This window comes from Lepidochelys kempii, chromosome 4 (assembly GCF_965140285.1).
Source record: "Lepidochelys kempii isolate rLepKem1 chromosome 4, rLepKem1.hap1, whole genome shotgun sequence".
NCBI lineage: Eukaryota > Metazoa > Chordata > Testudines > Cheloniidae > Lepidochelys > Lepidochelys kempii.
This window is the reverse complement of record NC_136383.1, coordinates 91,908,094-91,921,956: the sequence shown is the minus strand read 5'-3', so window position 1 is coordinate 91,921,956 and position 13,863 is coordinate 91,908,094. Positions and strand designations below refer to the sequence as shown.

General features: G+C 43.9%; 1 protein-coding gene across 4 annotated transcripts in view; it reads right to left on the bottom strand.

Annotated features, from left to right (window-relative positions):
* The window catches only part of NFXL1 (nuclear transcription factor, X-box binding like 1), a 91,048-nt gene that overhangs the window by 52,665 nt on the left and 24,520 nt on the right, over positions 1-13,863 (bottom strand). For all 4 annotated transcript variants that reach the window (XM_073342116.2, XM_073342117.2, XM_073342114.2 and 1 more), the window contains one exon: positions 1,110-1,230. In XM_073342116.2, coding sequence (XP_073198217.2) covers positions 1,110-1,230 — 121 coding nt within the window. The remainder of the gene's footprint in view (positions 1-1,109; positions 1,231-13,863) is intronic.

Sequence of the window (13,863 nt, the reverse complement as noted above, 5' to 3'; positions counted from 1 at the left end):
ACAGGGTAATAAGTTAAGATCTCTTTCATATGGTAGTGCTATAAAGTTTGCTGTGTGTCAGTGACTGTCCCTACTGCTGGGGTAAAAGAAGAGTGATGTACAAAAGAAGTTACTCATTGGCAATTTCTTGTGTCACTGTCTCTCCCATACTACATCTCACTCTTTTTCCATAAGATGAGATGCTCCCTTATATACTTAAATCTCTTCCCTTCAGTTCTCTAACTCTCCTGCAGAAAGACACTTCCTAAGAAGGCAGGACTGTGACCTTATTTATAGTTTGACAGATTCTTTGCCTCTTTGAGGTAGAGCCATGACACTGTATGTCCTGCACTGTTCCATAATGGTAGAAGAGGACTGAAAAAAATAACTGCAAGCAAATAATTTTCCTTTAACATTATTTATTTTAACTTCATAGTGAGACAGTCAAGCTGGATCTTTAACAACTCAATAGAACCATTAAACCATTTAAATATACATGTACTTAATTATTAAAACTGTTTTCCTTGAACAAAGATAGCTGACCAAATTGTTTTCAGGCCTATGCCACACAAAAGCCTATCAAGCTATTAAGCTTTAAAACGAGCACATTCAAATCAATAAAATACATTTTCTATGGATTTCAGTGTGTTTTCCTCTTCCCATACCCAAAGACCACTGATTTCAGTGTACTTTCATATCATATACAGATTTTTTTTAAATGCCAGCTCTATTGGCAAATGAAAAGATTTCAGTAGTGCAAAGTATAAGCCACTAAAACCATACTTCAACTGTAAAAATGAGAACAAGGCCTTTACTCCTCAACATCAACAACTCTGACCAATTAAGAAGGAGAATTGTTGAGCTCCAAAGAGATGCAGTCTTCTGAGGACAGAAGAATAAGAGCCAGCCAACTAAAGGGGGAATCAGAGTGCAAAGGACATTGGTGCAATCATCTGGTACAGAGGAGTACAAAAACAATCCTGGGAAGACAATGGTCTTACATACCATAAATCTGACATAATGCATCCCTCACAGAAATAGCAGCAAGTAAGTATTTAGATGCATTCAAATCCTTCAAGTCATCCAAAGAACTGGAAATTAATGTGTGCGCATAAGTCTTCTGTACCAACCTGCACAGCTCTTTGCATTTTGGAGGCTTGGTGCTACGTTCTCTGCCACAGGGTACTTTGAGAACAGTTTTACCGCAATTGCACAACACATCTACAGTCTCTGGGCATGGGTAGCAACTACCTAAAACAAATACATGAACAGAGTGATAGTCAAAATATCCCATTGCTTCTAAAATGGTAATCACCACAATTCTGAATTTGGGAACCTTTTTGTACTAATCTGTCTATGCTGCATGGTCTGAAGAAAAAAAACCTGATGTTACACTTGCATCTCGATTCAAAGTTTCAAGAACTAATTTGAAGAGACAATTTCAGATGTTTGAAACAAACATTAAGTTTGACTGTTCTATAGTGATATAACTACTATCCAAGAAAGAAAAGTTCAATTTGTAGACTTAAAATGGAAGGCAGTATTATCAATGCAAGACAAGTCATCCTGACCAAATGGCATTTACATAATGCTATTTATATTTCACAGACTCTTATGAATGTGAAGACAGATTATAGCCTTTCATCAATTTCTGAAAGGTCAACAAAGAAAATCAGATTTCTGACATTTATAAGATGCCATTTTGCAACTTTTATCATGCTTGACAAAAATGCAAATTTGTTGCTTAACTGCACAGAGGCTGATAAAATGCACCTATCTAATAAGTCTTCCTCCTTTTTAAATGATTCATATTAGGAAATACTAATAAATATTTCAAAATTAAAAAGGTAAAGATCAGAAAAGGTTAAAACATCTTTTTTTAAGACTCTTCCACTCATTTTATTTATCAAATACCAAATGTAAAGTTTTATTGTCTGTGCCACTCCTGACATCAATTGCATAAGAAAGCAGATGCAGAGATGGAAAGATTCAGGTTTTCACCCAATATCTGTAACTCCATTTTCTTGTTAAGTTTATGAAAAAATATGTATAGTTTAAAACCATTAATGGGGATATAACTTTGCGGATAATCCTGGCTGTCTCAATGGTATTAGAGATGCAATATTTCTAGAATCAGGAGTCCTCTCACTGACAACACAAACTGCCCAAAAAGGATATGCAAGTGTCCAGTTTTTATAAAAAATTAAAAGCTCTATGGCAAGACTACACCTCAGACTCTGGATAATGCGTGTACAACTTATTTAAATATTTGCATCAATGGGGACAAATACTAGCATTTCTAGAAAAATGGAAGGGGCAGATACGAGATTTGACACATTTGGGGCTTTCCACATTTTGCATTCCTATGTTTAATACATACTTCAGAGGGTCATTCATATTTCTGCCTACTTCCGTCACTTTTCAGCTGACAAATGCACCTTTCCATGAAGAACAGGTGATAGCCATTGTGCATGCAAAAGATTCTGGAACTGCCCTATCAGTTATGCAGCAGCAGAAACGGACACACCCAAGTTAGTGATGAAAGGGACCAGTGCCATTTTCTTTGGGAAGGACATTTTTGCTGTCAACAAAAGAGGGCAGCAAACAGTACCATGCTAATGCATAAAAAGTACTTTGCCAAGGTTTGCAGCATTTTCTCATCTGTCTTGCACTCATTAAAACAGTGGTATTCCTGAGGTCAGTGCTCCTCCCTCTCTCAGTGCACAGAGCATCAAGAGTGTTAACTCTGCAGTTACTCTTGCATTCAGCACCATGATGTTTTTATAATTTAAAAGTGAAAATAAAGTTTACATGGTTTAGGTAGGAAGAACACACCTACATTAGGGAACAGTGTAAAAAAGAAAGAACGAACAAAAAATACTCGAGGAATCACTCCTTGTTTAACAGGTTTCAGAGTAACAGCCATGTTAGTCTGTATTCGCAAAAAGAAAAGGAGTACTTGTGGCACCTTAGAGACTAACCAATTTATTTGAGCTTAAGCTTTCGTGAGCTACAGCTCACTTCATCGGATACATACTGTGGAAAGTGTAGAAGATCTTTTTATACACACAAAGCATGAAAAAATACCTCCCCCCACCCCACCTTCCTGCTGGTAATAGCTTATCTAAAGTGATCACTCTCCTTACAATCTGTATGATAATCAAGTTGGGCCATTTCCAGCACAAATGTTTAACACTTGTTTAACACTACCTCTTGTCAGTGCTAGAAAACGGACCTGTTTAATAATTTGTTCCAGATCTTTCCAGGTCTCACAGGTCTATAATTCTCCAGGTCCTCTTTGTTCCCCTTTTTAAAGCTTGGTAGTATATTGGCCCTTCTCTAGTTCTCTAGGAACTCATCTGTTCTCCCTGAGTTCTCAACGACAATTGTTAATGGTTCCAAGATTGCTTCAGCTAGTTCCTTAAGTCCTGTAGGATCAATTTTATCAGACTCTGCCAATTTGAATACATCTACCTTACCTAAATATTCTTTAACCTATTATTCCCCCCCTATTTTGACTTGCTTTCCTTTCCCTTTGTTAATGCATATTGTGTTAATTATCTGGTCATATTCACAATTAACCTTTCTTTAGTGAAAACTGAAGCAAAATAGACATCCTGATATTCTTTTACTCTGCAGTTATAAGGTAATGATACTATGAAATAGCTTACACTAGAATAATGCATTAAAACTTGAAGACCTGATTTTAGACCAAGTTATTTTCAACTGAAAATGTTCTAAACCATTTTAATATCCTTCCCTGCATCCTGAACTAGCAGTTTTCTAACTACATGAATGTTATCTTGTTCCCTTCAAACAAAAATGCATGGTTGTCAGGCAAGAAAAAGAAAAGGCCACTTAAAGTCTCCACACATTCCAAACCATAAATGAATGGCCTCCTGTTCTTTATTCCCAGTTCTCTTTGTTTATATTTCTATTTAACACTTTGAATAAGTCTGTGTTAAAACACTACACTAATAAAGTTGGAAACAAGATTTAACGCTCCAAAAATGTCTTAAAATATACTTAGTATCAAAACAGAGCTCTCAATTTGTGACACAGAAGCAGCTACACATTGACAGAGAAACCTACACAAATAATACTAAAAGGAACAAACTTTTCCCACATAAAGAAGCTACAATTAAATTTGGACAGCAAAATGAGACCATAAACCCAAGTGTCTGCAAAATAAACGTCTCCAAAATTGTTTTGGAGAATTTATCATCTTTCAGCAAACACTATTGGTCCCAACACAGCCACTAATGCATCTCTTAATGTGCAAAGGAATTAATTAATTTAAGAAGTAATCTCACAACATTCCTTAATTCATAAATTAAACAACCCGTGTTTTAGCCATCCAGAGAACAATAAAACTTTAAGGCCAAACCTCATTTTATGACATTGCTGTAAAAACGTAAGGAGTTCAAAGGCTTTCTGAAAGGAAGTGGCCATTATGGAAATATATATTGGGTGTGTGTGTGTGTGTGTGTATACACACATACACACACACTTTTTTACTAACATATTTTAGAGGTTTTGGTGTATAAAATTTAGTGTATGCACATATATTAGTAAATCTAGATATGCTGTTTTAACAATTACTAAGTTATAGTAGAAGACATTAACATGTGACACGAATGTGTTCATGTGACTACGATACTATTCTGATAAATCAGAACTGGCATATGAATTTTATTCTTATTTCACAGCACCTATAAATGATCAGATCTCAAAGTTTCGCTTCTGCCTCATGTGTTTTTCCCTGGACATCCACATACTATGTGATGACAGGCAATAGAAAGTGGAATATGATATTAGTATAAAATAATTTTAACCAGGCTGCAAGACGTATCAGTCACATTGGATTTTTATTATTCAATTTAAGCCAAAAGTTAAAGAGTCTATAACATAACAGACTAATTATTGTATGCACTATTATTAAGGCTAAGAGTCTGTCATGGATTCCATTACTTTCCGTGACCTCCATGACTTCTACAGTGGCTGGTGCGGCTCAAGGGCTGCCTGAGCTGGGCAGCCGCAGGGCCAGCAGCAGCAGTTTGGGTGTGTGGGCGAGTGCTCAGGGCTAGGGGCAGGGGGCGGAGGACTGCAGGGGGCGGAGGACTGCAGGGGGCGCTTACCTTCGGGTGAGGGACTCCCCAGTTCTCACTGGCATGGCTCCCTTGCAGCTCCTAGGCAGCGGAGGGGTCTCCGCACCATGCGCTGCCTGAGCCCACAGCCAGCACTTGGGGCAGAAGCAGCGGAGCCCCTGTATGGCCCCTGCCTTCGTCGCCTAGGAGCTGCAGGGACATGAACCGAGTAGGAAGCCCCTGCCAGCCCCACCAACCCCTCCCCCCAGCACCAGCAGGAGTCCCAGGCCACCCCGCCCAGCACCCACAGCACCCCCGGATCGCCTCCACCCACCCAAGTTTTAGTCAGGGTGGGTATTTTTAGTAAAAGTCATGGACAGGTCACAGGTCCATGAATTTTTGTTTACGGCCCGTGACCTGTCCATGACTACCAAAAATACCCATGACTAAAACATAGCCTTAACTATTATTCGCTTACTGTTTTAAAAAAAATATAAAATGGTTTGCACAACTTATTTTCTGCAATTTGGCTGCACTAGTACAAACTACTGAGGTAGCAGTAACACCCTGTTTTTCCCCCACAGAACAAAATTAGGGTTTCCACAGTTTTGGAACCTAGCAGCACACCATAACAATGAACCTGCAAGCTGAACTATAACTGAGCTGAAGTTCAGGCTAATGCTATATTCCTTCTGAGAGGCACATCACACACAGAGATAGCTCTGACAGACTGCAGACTCTAGTCAATATAAGAGAGACAGCTTAATAATGATAAAAGCTGCCAGATCATTTGTTATTGTTCTTGTCTTTTTCTTTCACCCAAGAGTTCTGAAGGAGCTCTGATATGGAATTGTACAACCCATCACTTAAATTAGCCTCTGTATGAAATGATTGGAAGATAGCTAATGTAATACCAATTTTTATAAAAGCCTCCAGAGGGGATCCTGGCAACTACAGGCTATTAATCCTAACTGCAGTACCAGGCAAACTGATGGAAACCTATACTTAAGTACAGAATTACCAGATACATAGATGAACACAATATGTGGAAAAAACAGTCAACATGGCTTTTGCAAAGGGAAATCTTTTAGAATTCTTTAAGGGGGAGGGGGTGTCCACAAGCATGTGGACAAGGGTGATCCAGTGCGTACAGTATACTTAGATTTTCAAAAAGCCTTTGACAATTATTCAAAATAATTAAGTTTAAAGCTAAATGTGAAGAGTTACAAAGGGATCACGCTACACTGAGTGATTGGGCAACAAAATGGCAGATGAAATTCAGTGTTGAAAAAGCTAAGTAATGCATGTTGGAAAACTAAACCCAATTACACATACAAAATGATAGGCTCTAAATTAGGTGTTACCACTCAAAAAAAAGATCTTGGAGTAATCGTGGACAGTTCTCTGAAAATATCTGCTCAATGTGTAGCAGCAGTTAAAAAAGCTAAAAATGTTAGGAACCATTAGGAAAGGGACAGATAAGAGGACAGAAATTATAATGGCACTATATAAATGCATGATATGTCCACACCTTGAACACGGTGTGCATCTCTGATCTCCCCATCTCAAAAAAGACACATTAGAATTGGAAAAAGTACAGAGGAGGGCAACAAAAATGGTTAGGGGTATGGAACAGCTTCCATATTTGGAGAGATTAAAAAGACTTGCACTTTTCATCTTGAAAAAGAGAGGACTAAGAGCGGAGACCAATAAAATCAGGACTGGTATGGAGAAAGTGAAAGTGTTATTTACCCCTTCACATAATACAAGAACCAATTAAATTAACAGGCAGCAGATTTAAAAAACAAACAAAAATACAGTAACTCCTCACTTAAAGTCGTCCCGGTTAACATTGTTTCATAGAATAGCAGGGTTTGAAGGGACCTCAGGAGGTCATCTAGTCCAACCCCCTGCTCAAAGCAGGGCCAATCCCCAATTAAATCATCCCAGCCAGGGCTTTGTCAAGCCGGACCTTAAAAACTTCTAAGGAAGGAGATTCCACCACCTCTCTAGGTAACCCATTCCAGTGCTTCACCACCCTCCTAGTGAAAAAGTTTTTCCTAATATCCAATATCCTTGTTACGTTGCAGATCAATTAGGGAACATGCTCGTTTAAAGTTGTGCAATGCTCCCTTATAACGTTGTTCGGCAGCAGCCTGCTTTGTCCACTGCTTGCAGGAAGAGCAGCCCGTTGCAGCTAGCTGGTGGGGGCTTGGAACCAGGGTGGACAGGCAGTCCCCCCATCAGCTCCCCATTCCCCTAAGTTCCCTGGGCGGGCCCAGCAGGCTATCAATTGCAGACAGTTGAGCTGTCCCTCTCCGCACTGCCATGTGCTGCTCCTGCCCTCTGCCTTGGAGCTGCTCTCCAGAACCTCCTGCTTGCCGTGTGGGGGAGGAAGAGTGTGTTTGTGTGTGGGGGGGGGAGGGGCGAAGGGGGCGGGAGAGAGAAGAGGGACTAAAGTCAGGGTGTTCCCCTCTGTCCTGTTCCTGCACCCTGCTTACCCTTTCTTCCATAGAGCAAGGGGACACACACGACAGGGCTCAGGACGGAGGGCGCTTCCTAGCAGCAACTGCTGTCTCAGCTTGCTGATTATCTTAAAAGGGCAGTTTACTTAAGAGTGGGGTCAGCGTACTCAGCCCTGGTCTACACTACGAGTTTAGGTCGAATTTAGCAGCGTTAGTTCGATTTAACCCTGCACCTGTCCACACGACCAAACCTGTTTTGTCGACTTAAAGGGCTCTTAAAATTGATTTCTGTACTCCTCCCCGGCGAGGGGAGTAGCGCTAAAATCAACCTCGCTGGGTCGAATTTGGGGTAGTGTGGACGCAATTCGATGGTATTGGCCTCTGGGAGCTATCCCAGAGTGCTCCATTGTGACCACTCTGGACGGCACTATCAACTCAGATGCACTGGCCAGATAGACAGGAAAAGGGCCAGGAACTTTTGAATTTCATTTCCTGTTTGGCCAGCATGGCGAGCTGATCAGCACAGGTGACCATGGAGTCCCAGAACTGCAAAAGAGCTCCAGCATGGACCGAACGGGAGGTACTGGATCTGATCACCATTGGGGAGAAGAATCCATGCAGGCAGAACTCCGTTCCAAAAGACGAAATGCCAATATATTTGCCAAAACCTCCAAGGGCATGACGGACAGAGGCTACAACAGGGACACACAGCAGTGCCGTGTGAAATTAAGGAGCGGAGGTAAGCCTACCAAAAACCAAAGGATGCAAACCGTCGCTCCGGGTCAGAGCCCCATACATGCCGCATCTATGATGAGCTGCATGCAATTCTAGGTGGGCCCCTACCACTACCCGTGGACACCTGCAAGGGGGGAGTCTCACGCAATAGGGATGAGGATTGTGTGGATGAGGAAGATGAGGAGGTGGTGGTGGTGGTTGAGGATAGTGCACAGCAGGCAAGCGGAGAATCTCTTTTCCCCCAGCAGCCAGGAACTGTTCATCACTCTGGAGCCAATACCCTCCCAAGGTGTGCTCCCGGACCATGAAGCCAGAGAAGGCACCTCTGGTGAGTGTACCTTTGTAAACAGAATACAGGGTTTAAACGCAAGCATGTTTAATGATTAATTTGCTCTGAAGACTTTGGATGCATTCACAGCGAGTATAGCTATTGGAAAAGCCTGTCTGGGGATGGAGTAGAAATCCTCCAGGGACATCTCCATGAAGCTCTCCCGGAGGTACACTCTGTGTTAGCCTCAGGAGAGTGATATCATTCATGGTCACCTGGTTGAAATACAGGAAATTTGTTTAAGGGGACATTCAGAGGGTGCCTGTTTCTGCTGGGCTGTTTGCCTTTGGCTGAAAAGAAATCATCCCCGCTGTTAGCCACGCAGTGGGAGAAGGCCCGTTCATGGTGAGCTGTTCGTGTTCGGCCGACAGGGATCTTCCCTGATACTAGCCATGCGGTTGGGGGGGGGCGGGGTGTGGGTGTGAAGAGATTATCCCAGAGAATTGGGGGGAGTTCAGTTGTGCTGCACATTCACCCTAAAACAGCAGCCCCTCCTTTTAAATGGCTAACCCAATGGACTTTGTTTGATATGGGAAAGGAGAGCGCTGCTGTTTGAAACCGTTCCATGTTATGAAGGTTGAAGAGGCTGAACCCTTTGCCTTACCATGACTGTCTGCAAGCCTAATTCTGTTGCCCAGCCAACTGTGTGTGATGTCTCACACCAAACCGACAGGCACTCAATGTAAGAGGCAATATGCGTGCGACCTTGTACCAAAAGCACATGTGCTATGTAATGTGAATCGCTTGATTCAGTGTGAAATAGTCTTGTCTTTGTTCTCTAAAATGTATCTTTTCAAATATTACTCTCCCCTTTTTCCTCCCACAGCTGCAAATATTTCTACGCTCCCCCTGTAATCTCCGTCCCAGAGGCTAGCGCAGATTAGAATGTGAAAAAAATGCACTCGCAATGAAATGTTCTCAGAGCTCATGCAGTTCTCCCACACTGAAAGAGCTCAGCAGAATGAGTGGAGGCAGAGTCCAGGAAAGCGTTAAATGAACGCGATGAGAGGAGGGAGGAGCGCAATGAGAGGAGACAGGTTGCAATGCTGAGGCTAATGGGGGAGCAAAGTGACATGCTCAGGCATCTGGTGGAGCTGCAGGAAAAGCAGCAGGAGCACAGACCGCCGCTGCAGCCCCTGTATAACTGCCTGCCCTCCTCCCCAAGTTCCATATCCTCCTCAGCCAAACGCCCAAGAACATGGGGGGGGGGAAGAAGGTGCTACGGGCACCCAGCCACTCCACCCCAGAGGATTACCCAAGCAATAGAAGGTTGGCATTCAATAAGTTTTGAACTGTAGTGTGGCCTTGTCCTTCCCGCCTCCCCTCATCCACCACCCCACCCAGTGCTTCCCTCCTCACGCACCCCTCCCAGGCTACCTTGCGAGTTTTCCCCCTATTTGTGTGATGAATTAATAATGAATGCATGATTTTGAAACAATAATGACTTTATTGCCTCTGAAAGCGGTGATCAATGGGGAGAGGTCGGTTGGCTTACAGGGAAGTAGAGTGAACCAAGGGGGTGGGTTTTCATCAAGGAGAAACAAAACAGAACTGTCACACCGTAGCCTGGCCAGTCATGAAAAGTTTTCAAAGCTTCTCTGATGCGCAGGGCGCCCAGTTATGCTCTTCTCATCACCCTGGTGTCTGGCTGTGTGTAATCGACCGCCAGGCCATTTTCCTCAACCTCCCACCCTGCTATAAATCTCTCCCCCTTACTCTCACAGATATTGTGGAGTACACAGCAGTAACAATGGGAATATTGGTTTCGCTGAGGTTTAACCTAGTCAGTAAACTGCACCAGCGAGCTTTTAAACATCCAAATGCACATTCTACCACCATTCTGCACTTGCTCAGCCTATAGTTGAACTGCTCCTTACTTCAGTCCAGGGTGCCTGTGTATGGCTTCATGAGCCAAGGCATTAAGGAGTAGGCTGGGTCCCCAAGAATAACTATAGGCATTTCAACATCCCCAATAATAATTTTCTGGTCTGGGAAGTAAGTTCCTTCCTGCAGCTGTTCAAACAGACCAGAGTTCCTGAAGATGCGAGCGTCATGCTCCTTTCCCGGCCATCCCACATTGATATCGGTGAAACGTCCCTTGCGATCCACCAGTGCATGCAGCACCATTGAAAAGTACCCCTTGCCGTTTATGTACTGGCTGCCAAGGTGGTCCGGTCCCAAGATAGGGATATGCGTTCCATCTATCGCCCCACCAGAATTTGGGAACCCCATTGCAGCAAAGCCATCCACTATGACCTGCACATTTCCCAGAGTCACTACCCTTGATAGCAGCAGCTCAGTGACTGCATTGGCTACTTGGATCATAGCAGCCCCCACAGTAGATTTGCCCACTCCAAATTGATTCCCGACTGACTGGTAGCTGTCTGGCGTTGCAAGCTTCCACAGGGCTATCGCCACTCGCTTCTCAACTGTGAGGGCTGCTCTCATCTTGGTATTCTTGCGCTTCAGGGCAGGGGAAAGCAAGTCACAAAGTTCCATGGAAGTGCCCTTACGCATGCGAAAGTTTCGCAGCCACTGGGAATCATCCCAGACCTGCAACACTATGTGGTCCCACCAGTCTGTGCTTGTTTCCCGGGCCCAGAATCAGCGTTCCACAGCATGAACCTGCCCCATTACCACCATGATGTCCAAATTGCCAAGGTCTGTGCTTTGAGAGAAGTCTGTGTCCATGTCCTCATCACTATCGTGATCGTGAGGTCGTCGCCTCCTCACCTGCTTTTGCAGGTTCTGCACATACTGCAGGATAACGTGCGAGGTGTTTGCAATGCTCATAACAGCAGCGATGAGCTGAGTGGGCTCCATGCTTGCTCTGGTATTGCGTCTGCAGGAGAGCAGAGCTGCAGCGGAAGCCGTGATGACGACGGATGCCACAAGTATAGATATTTATACAGAACGACAAGAGGACCTGGGAGGTGGATTCATGGCACCAGTAGAGCAGAGTTGCAGTGGAAGCTGTGGATGACGACGGTTAGCAGTCCTACTGCACTGTCTGCTGACAGCAGTACAGCGTCTGTGTGGAAAAAAGGTGCGAAACGATGGTCTGCTGTTGCTTTCATGGAGGGAGGGGCGACTGATGACACATACCCAAAACCACCTGCGACAATCTTTTTGCCTCATCAGGCATTGGGAGCTCAACCCAGAATTCCATGGGCAGCGGAGACTGAGGGAACTGTGGCACAGCTACCCACAGTGCAACACTCCGAAAGTTGACGCTAGCCACGGTAGTGAGGATGCACTTTGCCGACTTAATGCGCTTAGTGTGGACATATGCAATCAACTGTATAAAATAGATTTCTAAAAATCTACTTCTATAAGATCGACCTAATTTCATAGTGTAGACATACCCTCAAAGGAGCAATGCACATTTCTCTCTCTCTCACACAGACATACACACGGTGTGTGTCTGTCTGCCATGCTGTCTCCCCTCTCTCCATTCATAGAATTATAGAATACCAGGGTTGGAAGTGACCTCAGGAGGTCATCTAGTCCAACCCCCTGCTTAAAGCAGGACCAATCCCCAATTTTTGTCCCAGATCCCAAATGGCCCCCTCAAGGATTGAACTCACAACCTTGGGTTTAGCAGGCCAATGCTCAAACCACTGAGCTCGTGCTGCCTTGTAGAGTGTGAGGCTACATTAACAACGAGTTAACCCTTGAGGGCTCAGCCAACTGCTAGTTCATCATTTAGCAGTAAGGCATCCCCTGGGAAATATCCAACCCTCTGACTTCACCACCTCAACCAAGGTTCACAATCATCGCGGTGTACCCGTATTAAATTGTTTGTTTAAAACTTATACTGTGTGTGTGTAGTCTTTTCCAGGAAATTTTTTTTCACAAGACCTTAACCTCCCCTATTTACATTAATTCTTATGGGGAAATTGGATTCGCTTAACATCATTTTGCTTAAAGTCGCATTTTTCAGGACCATAACTACAATGTTAAACGAAGAGTTACTGTACTTCTTTATACAACGTACAGTCAACCTGTGGATCTTGTTGCCAGGGGATGTTGTGAAGGTCAAAAGGGTAACTGCATTCAAAAAAGAATTGGATAAGTTCATGGAGGATAGGTCCTTCAATGGCATTAGCCAGGATAGTCAGGGACACAATTCCATGCTCTGGGTGTCTCGAAGGGCAGGTCTACACTACAACTTTACATTGGCGCTGCTGTAGTGGTGGTGTGTCTGGTGAAGACACCCCATGCTAACAGGAGACAGATTTCCCATCGGCTTAATAAGTCAACCTCCACAAGAGGCAGTAGCTATACTGGAAAGAGAAATTCTCCTGTCAACATAGGGCTGTCTACATGCAGGATTAAGGTCAGTATCACTGAGGGTTGTGGATTTTTCCCACCCCTGAGCGATGTAGTTACACCGGAGTAAGTATATAGCGTAGACCAAGCCTACACCTTTGACTGCCAGAAGCTGAGAGTGGATAACAGTGGATGGATCACTCAATAAATAGCCCTGTTCTGTTCATTCCCTTTGAAGCATCTGGCACCAGCCACTGCTGGAAGGGAGGATGCTGGGCTGGATGGACCATTGGTCTGACCCAGTGTGGCCAATCTCATGTTCCTTTGTAACTGGGATCTGGGGCTGCTGGAGGGAACTTTTCTTAGGTTCCTTTGTCATGTGTTTAGTAACTAGTTTTTATTTTTTCTAACCGGCAAAATACCAAACACACTCATCTTTTATCAAAATAAAAAAAATAAAAATAAAAAATTGGAGCCCTCTAGCATAGGATTTCTCAACCTATGGGTCAAGAACCAAAATGGGGTCACCAGAATGTTTCAAAGGATCATGTGGCAGCTCCTTTACCATGGGGCTAGCTGGACTTGCCTCCCTGCTCCTGGCATTGCAAATCTATGGGAATCCAAGCGCCACTCACATTTAGCACACTTGTCATGACGACAGGAGTCCAGGTAGGCCAAATTTTAATGAGTAGGACCGCAACCCCATGAGCCAGATCACAATTCCACTCTCACAAGTCCAGTCAGGAGGACAGGGCCAGACCCGAGAAGCACTGCAATCCTGGAGTTTGCAATGCCTGGAGCAGAGAGCCACACCCAGCCAGCCCCACAGCACAGGAGCCGTAGGATCTGCCATTGTAGAGTGAGTGCCAGGCAGGACCCAACCCCCACTGGAGGGCAGGATCCGAACAAAACCACCCCCAGACTATTTACTGGTTCTCAACAGGCCATAAACATTTACAAATGGCTCATGAGCCCCAAAAGGTTGAAAACCACTGCA